The 16,547-nt window shown below is 43.2% G+C and overlaps 1 protein-coding gene across 1 annotated transcript in view; it reads right to left on the minus strand.

The window, feature by feature from the left end:
* The window catches only part of MTNR1A (melatonin receptor 1A), a 40,000-nt gene extending 27,768 nt beyond the window's left edge, over positions 1–12,232 (minus strand). The window contains exon 1 of the mRNA XM_019422177.2: positions 12,007–12,232. Coding sequence (XP_019277722.2) covers positions 12,007–12,232 — 226 coding nt within the window. The remainder of the gene's footprint in view (positions 1–12,006) is intronic.
* Positions 12,233–16,547: the final 4,315 nt, after the last annotated feature.

Consider the following 16,547-nt stretch of genomic DNA (forward strand, 5'->3'; position numbering starts at 1 on the left):
CCACATGTAAGTAAAATCGAATGGTATTTGTCTTTCTTTAACTTACTTCACTTAGCATAATACCCCCTAGGCTGACTTATGTTGTGGCAAATGGCAAGATCTCATTCTTTTTTATGATTAATATTCCATTGTGTGTGTGTGTCAAATTCTTTATCCACACATCTATCGATGGACACTTCAGTTGTCTCCATATCTCAGCTGTTATAAATAATGCTACAATGAATATGGGACATAGATCTTTATAGGCTGGTGTTTTTGTTTTCTTTGGGCAAATAACCAGTAGTGGAATTATTGAATCATGGGGTATTTCTATTTTTAATTTTTGGAGGAACCTCCATACTGTTTTTCACAGTGGCTGCACCAATTTCCATTCCCACCAACAGTGCGTGAGGGATTTCTTTTCTTTATGTCCTTGCCAACACTTGTTATTTCTTCTTCTTGATTATAGCCATCCTAACAGATGTGAGATGATACTTCATTGTGGTTTTGATTTGCATACTCCTGATTATTGGCGATATTGAGCATCTTCTTATGTGTCTGTTGGCCATCTGTATGTCCTCTTGGAATAGTTTCTGTTTATGTCTTCTGTCCACTTTTTATTCAGATTGTTTTTTTTTATATTGAGTTGTATAAGTTCTTTATATGTTTTGGATATTAATTGCTTTTTGGAGGTATCGTCTGCAAGTAACTTCCATTCAGTAGGTTGACTTTTAGTTCTGTTGATGATTTCCTTCACTGTGCAAAAACTGTTTTTCTTTTGACGTACTCCTACTAGTTTATTTTTGCCTTTGTTTCCTTCACCTGAGGAGACATACCTAGAAAAATGCTGCTATGACCAGTGTCAGAGAAATGACTGCCTGTGTTCTCTCTAGGATTTTTATGGTTTCACATTTAGGTCTTTAGTCCATTTAGAGTTTATTTTTGTGTATGGTGTAAGAAACTGGTCCAATTTTATTCTTTTGCATGTAGGTCTCCAGTTTCACAGCACCATTTATTTGAAGAGGCTGTCTTTTCTCCACTGTATATTCTTGCCTCCTTTGTCATAAATTAATTGATCATATAACTGTGGGTTTATTCCTGGACTCTCTGTTCTGTTCCATTTATCTTTGTGTCTATTTTTATGCCAGTACCATATTGTTTTGACTCCTACAGCTTTGTAGTATATCTTGAAATCTAGGATTGCGATGCCTCCAGCTTTGTTCTTCTTTCTCAAGATTGCTTTGGCTATTCCGGGTCTTTTGTGATTCTATACAAATTGTAGGACTGTTTATTCTATGTGGAATAATAATATGGCATTTTGATAACGATCGCATCGAATCTGTAAATTGCTTTGCGTAGGGCAGACATCCTCACAATATGAATTCTTCCAATCCATGAGCATGGTATATCTTTCCATTTGTTTGTGTCATCTTCACTTTGTTTCAGCAGTATTTTATCGTTTTCAAAGTACAGATCTTTCATCTCCTTGGCTAAGTTTATTCCTAAGCATTTATTCTTTTTGGTGCAATTGTCAATGGAATTGTTTTCAATTCAGATACTTTTCCAATCAGGTATTTTAAAAACAGAACCATCAAATGTTGGTAAGAACTAAATGCAGGAGGTTTAATTTAGGACATTTTATCTTTGGTTACCTTTCAGAATAGCCAAGGGAAAAATGATTGTGAAAGCTAGCAAAAATAACCTCCATCATATCCACGATTAATGCTGAAAGTTGCTACTTTCTTATGTAATGAATAGGTGGAGGAACCACAGATCAGATCCAAATTTAATCCTGTAGACCAAAACTCAATGACATATTTAGGAGTCTTAATCCAGTTTCCAGGCAATTCTGAGGATTCCTTTGGCAAATTTGGATAACATTTGGGGTTCGATAATAAAATACTACACAGACCAGAAAAAAAATCAGAAAAATTTAAACAGTAGCCAAGCATGCAAGAGAAAAAAAAATCAATAAAATGTCTTTACAAATAGAATATTGCCTTGAATCAATAATTTTAAATATCATGAAGAGCTGTAGGAAGAGAATGTCAACAGTACAGAGAAGAATTCTATCAGATAGTGAATTGTGTTAAACATTGACTTTGTTAGCTTGAAATCATTTTCCACGTCTGTACATACATTTAGGTTATAAGTTTTTGAATGATAAATACTTGTCTGAGAAAGTTATTGTAGCTTGCAGAGGTGATTCATTTTAAATTCGAGAATGGCTTGGATATTGAAATAATCAGCCTCTCAAAGGTTGGATATTGAAACAATCAGAATCTCAGTCCTACATGCTGCAGGGGGATAATGTTTATTATGAAAGGGAAAATGGACACCTAAGAGAATTTATGCAATTTCCATAATGTTGCCAAAGAGAATTCAATCCTAAATCTTTAGTTTCTGACTGATTTCACTTATCATTCATATTGTCCACTTAAAAAAAATGAGCATTAAAAAAAATAACAGGGGCGCCTGGATGGCGCAGTCGGTTAAGCGTCCGACTTCAGCCAGGTCACGATCTCGCGGTCCATGAGTTCGAGCCCCGCGTCAGGCTCTGGGCTGATGGCTCGGAGCCTGGAGCCTGTTTCCGATTCTGTGTCTCCCTCTCTCTCTGCCCCTCCCCCGTTCATGCTCTGTCTCTCTCTGTCCCAAAAATAAATAAAAAACGTTGAAAAAAAAATTAAAAAAAAATAACATAAAAAGTACTAATTGTAGAATACATACTAATAATAACATAATAGCATTATTTCTGTAGTATTTTATAATTTCAAGGCGATAGGTAGGTGGATGGGTGGTTGGGTGGGCCGAATCTAAATCTATTCTCCTAGCATCCCTGTGACACAAGATGGGGAACTAAGGCTTAAACAGATTGAATAACTAGACCCAACACATAGTACAAATAAAGGTATCGCAGATAGAAAGGACTCAGCCTGGGTCTTCAGATTTTAATTCCTGTGCCCCTTCCGCTGTTCCGCACTGGGATGTATGCTGGAGTAAGAAATACTGGTCATTTATCTGTGAATTTGGAGTTTCAGGGTTGTTGTTTTTTTTTTTAATCTACCTGAGGAGGTCTATATAAGAACAAATAAAAGAAAATGTGGGGAAGTGCTTTGAAAATTGAGAATTGCTCTATGTGCACAAGTACAAAGCACTAGGCCTCCTAAATAAGAGGTTATTTTTATACTTCATCTGCAGAAATCAGATCAAAATAGCTGTCTGTGAAAAGTGCACCGCACACAACAATCTCACAAGTTGCCTACGTTCCTTTTCTCAAGCTTGAAAAACGTCTCACACGTGAATTAATAAATTTGCAAAATAAAATTGTAGGATTGAAAATCTAAGTGCCTTTAATAATAGGGGTTAGCTTGATAAGGGCACTGGAAAATACTCCTGTTTTAAATGGAAATGTTCATCATAAGATGACCAGCAGTTTTTGCAAAATCAGTTATGGATGAGAACAATATAAAAGAGGCTTTACTTTTATCACAAAAGGTTTAGATTTTCATTTAAGACACCGGAGCTGAGTTTTGAGGAATACTCTGGATCTGTTCTAATTGCCCATGTCCCAGAAGTCAGACCTTTGTTAGAATTCTATTTACTTTATATCTGAATTCTCTGGATATTAAATGAATCATAGGACAGCATCACTTTAAGGAAGAAGAGACTGTAACAGGCAAAATGAACCTTTATGAAAAAAAGATTTCTGAAAGGAGAAACTGACTCAATAATATTGTCCAAAATGTATTGGCTTTTGTTTGTTTTAATGTTTATTGAGAAAGAGAGCACGCGTGAGCAGAGGAGGGGCAGGGAGACAGGGAGACAGAATCCGAAGCAGAATCTTGGCCGTCAGCACAGAGCCTGACGTCGGGCTCAAACCCACGAACTGCAAGACCGTGACTTGAGCCGAAGTCGGACGCTTAACTGAGCCACCCACGTGCCCCCAAATGTATGGTTTTTATTTTTATCGTGGGATTGGGGCGTTTGGTTCATAAACGGATATTTTGTTTGATGTTTTGGGCTTTAAAGATCCCACAGAACACTGGGTTTTAAATCACCAGTAAACTATGAAACTAGCCACCTTCAGGACCCCAGTAGAGACATCCCAAACTGATTTTGCAGGAGAGATTGACTGATTCTTTATCCTGTAACACGGTGAAGGGCTTCCTTCTATCTTTGAACACCTATCTATCTTCCTTCTATCTTCCCTCCATCTTTGAACACCTAAGAGTGACGTGCTCACTCACGTGAACCCCCCCGTTCTTTAGACGTGTGTTGTCAGCAACAAGCGGCCAGGCTGGCTGCCAACCTAGCCTGTTCCTCCTAAGTGGTTACATTTTTGAAGGGGTCACTACAGGCCTAGAAGAGCCAGTCCAGGTGGTCCAACCAGAGGCCAGAAAGCTCCCCCAGGGGGACTGTTCCCGCCCATACCCCGTGGGTCAGTTCATCATAAGTGTCCCCAGCGCATCCCACCCAAATTCACAAGAACCTGCATAAATCCCAGGGATCCAAACTATTGTCTCTGTGTAGTCGGTTACTTCGTTCTCTGCCAAGAAGGGAGAACTACTTGGGAAATGTCTAAACCTCGGGAGCATTTCTTGGGAAATAAAACAGGGAAACTAGATGTTCTGCTGAGATATTTTTTAGCAGATAGGAGACGAATCACCTAGACAGTTTAGGACAAGTGAGACATACTTTCATCATAACACCATTTCCTAGGTCTGCGATGCCTGTTATCACTGTATGTGTACATAACATTGCACTCACAATTCTTTTTTTAATTTTTTGTAATGTTTATTATTTTTGAGAGAGCGAGCATGGGAGGGGCAGAGAGAGAGGGGGACAGAGGATCCAAAGCGGGCTCCATGCTGAGAGCAGCCAGCCCCATGTGGGGCTCGAACTCATGAACCGTGAGATCATAACCTGAGCCAAAGTCAAATGCTCAACCGACTGAGCCACCCAGGAGCCCTGCACCCACAATTCTTATTGCTAGTCAATCTCATAACATTAGAATGTCCAACTTCACAGTGAGTTTAATCACCATACGAAAAAGGATACTAGAAGCAGAAAGACTCAGATTTTGTCCCACCCCATCATTTTGCTGATGTGAAAACAGTCTGGGGAGATGGTGATTTATCTGTGATCGCAGATCCATTCAGTAAAGAAGACCTGGAGTCCAGGTTCTAGATCAGTTCTCTTTACAGGCTCCTCCCACACTTCCCTGTAGGATCCGGTGACAGGTTTGTCCCCAACACAGGAGTACTTGACTATAAGCACATGCATATACTTGTTTGCACCCCATATGTGATGACAAATCCACCTCTATCATCATGCCTTGCCCCTGAACTTTCTCCTGACATTTGAGTTAATAAGGGAAGCTTCCATATGCCCCTTCCATACCACCTGTCCCCATTCTCACAGGATCCCAAGCGAGTCAGAACTTAGAACAAGGCGGATTGCCCTCAGGAGCTCATGAATGGCAGGTGACCCAGATATTCTGAGTTTTATTTCAGACATATTACTCCTTTGAATTATTTTGCAGGGTAGCACAGAAGCCAAAATATAGATGAACTTTTCTTTTAAGGCATTTGTAAGGGAACTTCTAGAATATGATACATTTGTAAGTTCAGAACTATCTTTTTTTCTGATGCAGGACACAATTAGGAAACAGATGCACATGTGACCTCTTTGAAGAGATCAAACCTAATGATGGTGATTAAAAGATATTGAAGAACAGAGTCAGAAACCGTGGTGGAGAAGAAAAGAGAAAGCGAAGGAAGAGAAGGAAAGAGAGCAAAGAGAAAATGACAGCCAGGGATACAGTGAACAGAGTGGTCAAGGGCTCAATCAAGGTAGGTGTGAACACATTCAATGGGACCTAGCCAGGAATACTGGTGAACTGATGGTGAGGGTGGCCAAGGGCACTGGGGGAGGCAGTGAGCCTCAGCTTTCCTTATCTGAGCAAAGGATACAAACAAAGAGTCAAGTTCAATACAGGCAACCAATTGTTTGTGGATGGTAAAAGAGAAAACATTCACGTTGGCGGTTTCCAGTACTTAGACTTGGCATAAGTTCTAGTTCAAGCTGTGAATAATAATAATACTGCCATCTCTCAACACCCTTATTTCATTTCCAAAAGTGACGGTCATGTGTGTATACATGAGGAAAAATATATTAAGCTGCGTATTCATGTTTTGTGTACTTTATTGTCTGCGTTATGCCTTGACTTCAAAACAGTGGGTTTTTTTTTTTAATTTAATGTTTATTTTAGGTGGGGAGGGGCAGAGAGAGAAAGAGACAGAATCTGAAGCAGGCTCCAGGCTCTCAGCTGTCAGCACAGAGCCCGATGCGGGGCTTGAACCCCCAAGCTGTGAGATCATGACCTGAGCCGAAGTAAGACACTTAACTGACTGAGCCACCCAGGCGCCCCTCAAAATAGTATTTTTTAAGTAGGCATGCCTGCCTAAGACTGTAAGAATCTTAAAAACAGCCCTGGGGCATCCAAGGTTTGCAGCTTCTCTGAGTAGAAACGCAAGAAGGATAGAGACAATACAGGCCTGAAAGAAACCAGTGCGTTCAGTCTTGTATCTAACAGGAGTTACACTCCAGCAGAGAACACAGTGCTGATGATGATCTAGTCTTACAGTCATTCTGGGAACTTTTTAATTTGTTTCTTTTTATAATACTGACAGTTTACCCCACTGCGTACCAGATTTAAAAATAATAGTAAACTCCTATAGGCAGGTATCTTTCTAAAATAGTATGGTGCTGTCTTCTTAAACAGAATACACCTGCTGTTTCAGGAGGAATTAATGGTGAGCAGAGTTCTTCTTCACAACATTCCCTCCAGAGATTGTGCTTTTCAGTTTTTCAGACCTGTTGTTAATGAGTCAGTTTCAACCCGTGCTGTTGGCCACGTGTGTTGTTCCTTTAAATGTGTCAGTCATCCTCCTAATTTATGGCTTATAATCTGGACACGAGCCTCAGCGCTCTACGGTGCTGTAAGAACAAATCAGGGGCGCCTGGGTGGCTCAGTCAGTCAAATGTCTGACTCTTAATTTCAGCTCAGATCGTGATCTCATGGTTCGTGAGTTCAAGCCCTGCATCAGGCTCTGTGCTCATGGTGTGGGGCCTGCTTGGGATTCTCTCTGTCCCTCACTCTCTGCCCTTTCTCTCCCTCTCTCTCAAAATAAATAGACTTAGTAAAAAATTCTAAGAACAAATCAGCAATCAGGGCGTGTCTGTTATTTGCTTCTTTCCATTTACTGGCTCTATTCTAGATAGGTTAGATTGCCAGATCAGTGAATTTTCAATAGGCAAGATACTAGAATTTTGCTTTATTTATTTTTTAGTAAAAGTTTTTTTTTAATTTTTTTTTAACGTTTATTTATTTTTGAGACAGAGAGAGACAGAGCATGAACGGGGGAGGGTCAGAGAGAGGGAGACACAGAATCTGAAACAGGCTCCAGGCTCCGAGCTGTCAGCACAGAGCCCGAAGCGGGGCTCGAACTCACGGACCGCGAGATCGTGACCTGAGCCGAAGTCGGCCGCTTAACCGACTGAGCCACCCAGGGGCCCCTAGTGAAAGTTTTTTTAAAGCATAATATACATAGAGGAAAGTATACAAATTGTAAGTTTAGAGTGCATGGTTTTTAACAAGTTTTAACAAAAAAGACTTAAGGGTTTTTAATACACCCTCGTTAGCTATACCTAGAAAAAAAGAACACATAACATTACCTACTTCGTCCTTTTCAAAGTATGCATCATTTTCCACATGCGATGTGTCCTCTCCCATACGCATGGTCTCACTAGGTAACTGCAACAATTGTGTGAGGCTAAGAGATGAGAGGTTTTCTGTACTTGACAAATGGGGACGGTGAGGCTTGGATAACTTACCTGATGTCTCAGATCACAAAGTAGAGAGCAACGATCCTAATCCTAGTGTCCCAGGGCAGGACTCTTCCCATTACTAGGCTGTGAAATTGACTCAGAAGATGGAACGTGGTGGTACCAACTCTAGTCTCACAGTTTGGACAGGAGAGAGCTGCACCCCAGCAGCTAAGAGCCTGGTGGGCTTTTGGAGCCCGTGTCCGCTCCGACTGACCAGTGCCCCTGAGATACGGCTGTGAAACATTTTAAACTTCTTCTCGGGGAAGTCACCTGTCAACATACCCTCTTAGGCGAGGGAGGGGCGTAAATTAAGCCCGCCATTATACCAGATTTCCAAAGGAAACGTCAAAGCTGCAGATGCCTTAGTTTTCTTATTTCCTTACCTCATTTCTTCTGTTCTCTTCTTTGAGTCTTCTCTCATTAATACCAACACAATAATTTAACTGAAATGGGAGAATTGAACAATCATGAGAACTTTTGATAAGCATCCTATAACTCATTGGACTCAGCGCTCTCTCTCTCTGTTTCAAAATTACCAACCATTCTAGAAAGCCTCAAATGGTTAGAATTGCAGCAGTGGTACAAGTGAAGAAACAAAATCCCAATTATAAAAATATGACAGGTCTAAAGCTTTGCAAATGAAAGCTCACAACGGGTCTCCCGGCTAGCCACAGAAATGCAGTGTGCCCTAGGCGGCCTTATTGAAAACTTGCTATTGAATACAAAATACAAAGTAGTGTGGAAGGCACCCTTTGTACAACTATTTTTCACAAAACAGAAGAAGCTGAATTGTTTCAGGCATGTGAGTGTTTTTTAAAATGAAAGTTCTTGCAAGACCCAAACGTCCCCAATGACGTAATAGTTGCTATCAGCAAGGCAGAATGAGCTCTGGGGACAAGCTCTGTGGGTTCGATACCCCGCTCCACCGTGTGCCTAGAAGTGCACACGACCAATCTGTGTCCTCAGTTCCTCCCCTGTGAGGAGGCCAAGGGTAGCACCCTACTACAGCGCTTCCCCAAGGATTCAGTTTACGTGGCTTTCAGAACTATGTCTGGCCCACAGAAAACTGCTTTTATTGCTAGGAGGGAAGGAGCCTCTTTTGTGTCTGTTTTTGCAAGGAGACAGGAATGCATGCAACGGGTCAGAGCAAAAGTCCAGTTATCAAATCCTAATCCAAGAAATTAAAGCAATCACTAACACAATGAGGAGGCTGCGAAGCAGATTAACCTACTATAAGCAGAGCCAGCACCCCCCAGATCCCAGAAATAGAGGGAACAGTGGAGACTGGCAAGAAATCAGCCATGATGAGAAAGCAGGCTTCCCCCACTGCTTTGCTCCTGGGGATGACAGGTAATTTTTTTTTTAAGATTTTTTCTAATAAGACCTTTTAAAAATTTTTTAATGCTTCTTTTTGAGAGAGAGAGAACGTGACAGTGTGTGCGCAGAGGAGAGGCAGAGAGAGAAGGAGACACAGAATCTGAAGCAGGCTCCAAGCTCTGAGCTGTCAGCACAGAGCCCCCACATGGGGCTTGAACCCAGGAACTGTGAGATCGTGACCTGAGCCGAAGTCGGACTTAACCAACTGAGCCACCCAGGTGCCCTTATTTGTGTTTTTAGATTTCACATTTAAGAGAGACTATATGGTACTGGTCTTTTCTCTGACTTATTTCAGATAGCATAATGCACTGAAGGTCTATCCATGTTGTCACAAATGGCAAGATTTCATTTGTGTGTGTGTGTGTGTGTGTGTGTAACTTCTGTACATATGTATGCATGTGTATGTATATATATGTGTTCATATATGTATGTATATATATAGTACATCTTTCTCCATTCATTGTCGATGGACACAAAAGTTGTTTCCATATCTCGGCTATTGCAAACAATCCCCCAGCGAACACGGGGGTGCCGGTATCTTTCTGAGTTAGCATTTTTGTTTTTGCTTGGCACGGAACTGCCGGATCATCCGGTTGTTCTATTTTTCATTTTTTAAGGTTTATTTATTTATTTTGAGAGTGAGAGAAAGTGTGAGTGGGGGAGGGGCACCGAGCGAGGAGAGAGCGAGAATCCCAAGCAGGCTCTGCACTACCAGGCAGAGGTGGGGCTCAAACGCACGAACGGTGAGATCATGACCTGAGCTGAAGTGGAACGCTTAGGCAGCTGAGCCACCCAGGTGCCCCTATTTGTAATTTTTTGAGGAACCTCCATACTGTTCCACAGTGGCTGCCCCGATTTGCATCCTAACAATTTACAACAGTGCACAGGGTTCCCTTTTCTCCACATCCTCACCAGCCCTTGTTATCTCTTCCTTTTGATAATAGCCATTTGATGGGGGTGGAGCGATACCTCATTATGGTTTTGATTTGCATTTCCCTGATGGGTTACGTTGAGCATCCTTTCGCGTGTTTGTTGACCATCTGGATGTCATCTTTGAAAAAACTGTCTATTCAGACCTTCTGCCTGTTTTTAAATCAGATTACTTTTTTGCTGCTGAGGTGTATGATTTCCGTATATGTTATATATATCGTATTATATATTTCGTATATACATTCCATATATATTATATATATCGTATATATATTATATATATCGTATATAATATTTTAAGTATTAGCCCCTTATCTAACATGGATCGCCAATAGTCTCTCCCAGTCACCAGGTTGCCTTTTCATTTTGTTGATAGTTTCCTTTCCTGTGCAGAAGCTTTTTAGTCTGATGTAATCCCAGCTCTTTATTTTTGCGTTTGTTCCTCCTCCTTTTGGTGTCAGATTCAAAAAATCATCACCAAGACCGATGCCAAGGAGCTTACTGCCTATGTTTTCTTCAAAGAGCCTCTTCTTGAAGGCAGAATTGCTCTAGTTTAAGCCCAATCGTATGTGAAATGAGGTTATTCAATGGACTAACTCAAATTCACTTTGTGTTAGCAGGTGATAATCAAGTTAATTCTTTTTCTAAAAAAGATTTTTTTTTTTTTTCAGAGAATGTGAGCAGGGCGGGGGGTGGGAGGTAGAAAGCAAGAGGGACAGAGGATCTGAAGCAGGTTCTGTGCTGCCAGCAAAGAGCCCCACGTGGGGCTTGAACTCACGAACCAGGAGATCATGACCTGAGCTGACATCAAGGGTCGGATGCTTACCTGACTGAGCTTAAACCATTCACTGTCGCAAGCATTATAGAGAAAAAGGGGGCCCTCCCAGAGGGCAGCTAAAGAAAATTAGAGTGTGACCTACTACCTTATTAGAACAAAAAATACTGCTTTTTGACAAACATGTAAGTAAGTGCAAGGTTCTTTCCCCTCCCCACCCCCACCTCCAGAAAGTCAGCCTCCAGCTCAAGAGCTAAGTACCTCATCACTTAAAGATCTGAACACCCCCTGTCCTATGCAAGGCCGTCCATGGTCTCCCACCCAAGATAAACCAATTTCAGTTCATTGCTTGGAAGATAAAGCAAGTTAAACTCAAACACAAAATTAGCTTTAGGTAGTAGATTATATGTAAATATACTCTTTTCTGTAACAATTTCTTTTAAAATGGCAACAAGTTTACATTCTAACTTGGAGGAGTAATAACCTCATTTAGGAGCCTTCATGAGTCTTTGTCAATTGCGTGCCCAAAACTGAAAACTACTCCTGACAACAAAACTAAAATAATGGCATTATCATTTCACCAGCTTTTATATTTTCTCCTATTTTAACAAAGTTGGGAGGAACAATTGGTAAACTCATTGATCTGATTGGCAAGGACTTCTTGAGGAACTTTCTGCAATCTCTCAATCCAGTAAAAGCTCCGAAACCGAAAACCGTACGGTGGGGGTTTCCCCTAAAATAAAGAGGATCTGACTCTGGTCGAGTTTTCTACCCCCTTGGGGACTTCAGACTCCCTGTTTTCTTGGAGGGGAGGGGATAGAGAGAAAAGAGAAAACTTACACATGCAGGTTAAAGGAAAAGTAAAGTGACAGGCTTCTGTCCCTTTGGGGAAAAATTAAGCCCCCAGTTTGTAAGAAAAAACGCACTTTTTTAGAAAAAGCTAATGGACAGCTGGGGCCGGGGGGCTGCGTTCCGGAAAGTGGCCAGGAAGGAGGGGAGGCGGCCGTCGGGTGAAGGTTGGGGGGCGGCCGGGCCCCCCGCCCCGGAGCCCCTACCTGCGTTTCTCAGCTTCTTGTTCCGATACACGGACAGGATGACCAGGAGGTTGCCCAGGACGTCCACCACGATGGTGAAGATGAGGGTGAAGGCGAGCGTGCAGGCCAGCCAGGAGGGTCGCGGCCGCGCCCCCTCCCCGCCGCCGGGCGCCCGCTGCGAGGCGTTGAACAGCGCGCTGCCGTTGCCCTTCAGGGTCCCGCCCGGGGCGCCCCACGACCCTGCCATCGCGCCTGCCCTCGGAGCGCGGCGCGGCGCCACCCGGCCCGCGGCTCAGGGTTCCTCCGGGCCCTGCCCGCGTCTACCTACGCCCCATCCCGAGCGCTCCCCCGCGGCCGCCCTGCCCGCTCCCCCGCTTCCCCGCCACCTGCAGCCCGGGGACACAGGGCAGCCGCCCGGAGGCTCCTCGGTCCCCCGGGGCTCAGCCCGTGGCCACAGCGCCCCCGTGCGGGCTGCCTGCGCCGGGCCGCCCGAGCTCCAGCCTGGCGGCGCGCCCCGCGAAGCCACAGGTGGAAAAAAGTCAAGGAACTTTCTCAAGTGTTGCACCATTCATGGAACAGAAATCATCTTCCCCAGCTCCTCCGCCCCCCGTACTGCAAAGGCAAGCCAGAATTTTCATAATCTTCCCCCCCACAAGCTACTTTTATTTTGATCTTTCTTGAACATTGTAAAGGTTCAGTAGGTCAACTCTGTCTCCTTCAATTAAAAATAAAAATAACTTTTCCAATTTAAAAATTCCAAGTTCTCAGCCTCAACCTCTGTGCGTGCCTCTGGTTGCTGCCCCCGGTGGAGAATCTGGACACTGGAAATGGCCCCTTGAAATGGCGGGAAGATTCCACCGGGAGGGCTGATTCAAAGCAAGTGTGCACTTTTCGTTTCGATTTCAAACGTCAGCGGACTGAATGGTTTCAGAGTAGCCGCAGTCTTGCTTCGGCAGCCGCCTTTTCTCCAGCTGACTTCTTCCAGGAGTGGTACCGATCCTAGCCGTGTGCTCTCTCCCTGTAGAGGTCCAAGATTAGGTTTGGCACATACTCACCCTCGAGCTTTTAACAAGAGCTTCACTCGGGGCGCCTGGGTGGCTCAGTTGGTTAAGCGTGGACTCGACATCAGCTCGGGTCACGATCTCCTGGTTTGTGAATTCAAGCCCCACATGTGGCTCTGTGCGGACAGCTCCAAGCCTGCTAGGGATTCTCTGTCCCCTGTCTCTCTGCCCTCCCCCCTTCATGCGTGCTCGCTCGCTCTCTCTGTCTCTCGCAAAAATAAATAAAACTTAAAAGCATGTAACTTCACTTGGCCATTGAAGGTGTCCAGGCAATCTGCAAAGTCCTAGGTTCCAATCAATTCCATGGCGTTCATGAATGTACTTGTTCGGGAAGTAATTTACAGACTTGGCTCAAAACACAGCCCTTACCCTCCAAATGGCAGGGTGTGTGTGCTATGGGGCATCTGTGAGCTACAGAAGTGACGTGCAGGAAGGGCAGCATTAAGGAAGGAACTTAGAACTTAATAGGCACATTAAATAAGTTGAGTAATGGAGGTTTTTAATTAATTTAAATTTTTAAGTAGGCTCCTTGCCAGATGTGGGGCTTGAACGCACGACCCTGAGATCAAGAGTCAGATGCTCTACCAGCTGAGCCCCCCAGGCATCCCAATAAATGTTAGTTTTTAGAACAGTTTTCGACATACAGCAGAATTGAAAGTACAGAGATTTCCCAGATACCCCCATCGTCTCAGATGCACAGCGTCCCTACTGGCTACAGCCCACATCACCGTGATACATTTATTGCAATCTGAACCCACACTGACTCATTGTTGTCCGAAGTCACAGTTGACAGTAGGGTTCATTCTTGGTGGTGGACATTTTGTGGGTTTGGACGATTGGATAATGACACGCATCTACCATTGTTATGCGTCCACTGCCTACGAATCCTCTGTGCTCGGCCTCTTTTTCGCTCCCTGTTCTCTTCCCTCAAAACCACTGATCTTTTTAGTGTCTTTAGTTTTGCCGCTTTCAGAATGTCCCGTAGTTTGGTATCGTATGTTGTGTCACCTGGCCAGGTTGGTTGGCTTCCTTCACTCAGTAATCTGCTTTTGGGTTTCTTCAATGCCTTTTCATTGCTTAATAGCTCATTCTTTGTAGTGCAGAAAACTATTCCATTGTCTGGATGTCCCACAGTTTACTTATCCATTCGCCTAACAAAGGGCTTCTCCATTGCTTCCCAAGTTGTGGCTGTTGTGAATAAAGCTGCTATAAACATCCACGTGCAGATTTCTGGGTGGACAGAGGTTTTTAGCTCCTTTGGGTAAATGCCAAGGAGCACCATTGCTGGAGTGTATCTTAAGAGTATGTTTAGTTTTATAACAGTCCACCAAATTGTCTTCCAAGTGGCTGGACCATTTTACATCCCCCCCCCCCGCCCCCCTCCCGCCAGCAATGAGCGAGAGTTCCTGTTGCTCCAAATCCTCATCAGCATTTGGTATCCTCAGTGTTCCAGATTTGGACCATCCTAGCAGGTCTGTAATGTTATCTCCTCGTTTTAATTGCAGTTCCCTAGAGACATAGGATGTTGAAAGTCTTTTCATATGCTTCCTCGTCTGAATGTCTTCTTTGGTGAGGTGTCTGTTCAGGTCTTTCGCCCGTTTTTTAAATTGCATTATTGTTTTCCTCACTGTTTTTTTTTTTAACAAAATCTTTTTTTTTTTTTAAGTTTATTTATTTAGAGAGAGAAAGCAGGATAGGAACAGAGAGCGAGAGAGAATCCCAAGCAGGCTTTTTACACTGTCAGCATGGAGCCCAATGTAGGGCTTGATCCCATGAACCAAGAGATCATGACCTGAGCCAAAATCAAGAGACGCTCAACTGACTGAGCCCCCCAGGTGCCCCTCACTGTTTTAAGTATTCTTCTTGTATTTTAGATAACAGCCCTTTATCTGATGTGTCTTTTGTAAATATTTTCTTTTTTTTTTCTTTTTTTTTTTTTCTTTTTTTTCAATACATGAAATTTATTGTCAAATTGGTTTCCATACAACATCCAGTGCTCATCCCAAAAGGTGCCCTCCTCAATACCCACCACCCACCCTCCCCTCCCTCCCACCCCCCATCAACCCTCAGTTTGTTCTCAGTTTTTAAGAGTTTCTTATGCTTTGGCTCTCTCCCACTCGAACCTCTTTTTTTTTTCTCCCTTCCCCTCCCCCATGGGTTTCTGTTACGTTTCTCAGGATCCACATAAGAGTGAAAACATATGGTATCTCTCTTTCTCTGTATGACTTATTTCACTTAGCATCACACTCTCCAGTTCCATCCACGTTGCTACAAAGGGCCAGATTTCATTCTTTCTCATTGCCACGTAGGACTCCATTGTGTATACAAACCACAATTTCTTTATCCATTCATCAGTTGATGGACATTTAGGCTCTTTCCATAATTTGGCTATTGTTGAGAGTGCTGCTATAAACATTGGGGTACAAGTGCCCCTATGCATCAGTACTCCTGTATCCGTTGGGTAAATTCCTAGCAGTGCTATTGCTGGGTCATAGGGTAGGTCTATTTTTAATTTTCTGAGGAACCTCCACACTGTTTTCCAGAGTGGCTGCACCAATTTGCATTCCCACCAACAGTGCAGGAGGGTTCCCGTTTCTCCACATCCTCTCCAGCATCTATAGTCTCCTGATTTGTTCATTTTGGCCACTCTGACTGACGTGAGGTGATATCTGAGTGTGGTTTTGATTTGTATTTCCCTGATGAGGAGGGACGTTGAGCATCTTTTCATGTGCCTGTTGGCCATCCGGATGTCTTCTTTAGAGAAGTGTCTATTCATGTTTTCTGCCCATTTCTTCACTGGGTTATTTGTTTTTCGGGTGTGGAGTTTGGTGAGCTCTTTATAGATTTTGGATACTAGCCCTTTGTCCGATATGTCATTTGCAAAGATCTTTTCCCATTCCGTTGGTTGCCTTTTAGTTTTGTTGGTTGTTTCCTTTGCTGTGCAGAAGCTTTTTATCTTCATAAGGTCCCAGTAGTTCATTTTTGCTTTTAATTCCCTTGCCGTAGCAATCTCTTACTTGACACATCCCCAAAGGCAAGGGAATTAAAAGTAAATATTTTCTTCCATCCTGTGGCTTATCTCTTCATGTGGTTGTTCACAAAGCAGAAGTTTGTAATTTTAACGAGGTCTAGCCGACCAATTATTTCTTTTATGGATTATGTCTTTGGTGTTGTATCCAAAAAGTCTTCTCCACATCCAACATCATTAGGCGTTCTCAGCATTGTGTTCGAGAAGTTTTAGAGTTTTGCATTTCACACTTGGTCCGTGACCCATCTGAGTTAATTTTGTGAAAGGCAGAAAGTCTGCGTGTAGATGTGCACATGGATGTCCAGTTGTTTCCGTACCGTTTGTTGAAAAGACACTGTGATGAGGGGCCTTGAGGCAAGCTGAGGGCCAAGCCCAAGCCGGCATTACCCACCCCACAGGCGGGATATGTGTGACATTCCTCAGGCGCTCCTGGCTGCCCAAGGACAAAGGAAAGGACACAAAACAAATGGTTG

The sequence above is a fragment of the Panthera pardus genome, unplaced genomic scaffold (genome assembly GCF_024362965.1).
Source record: "Panthera pardus isolate Hobbes unplaced genomic scaffold, ASM2436296v1 HiC_scaffold_13, whole genome shotgun sequence".
Taxonomy (NCBI): domain Eukaryota; kingdom Metazoa; phylum Chordata; class Mammalia; order Carnivora; family Felidae; genus Panthera; species Panthera pardus.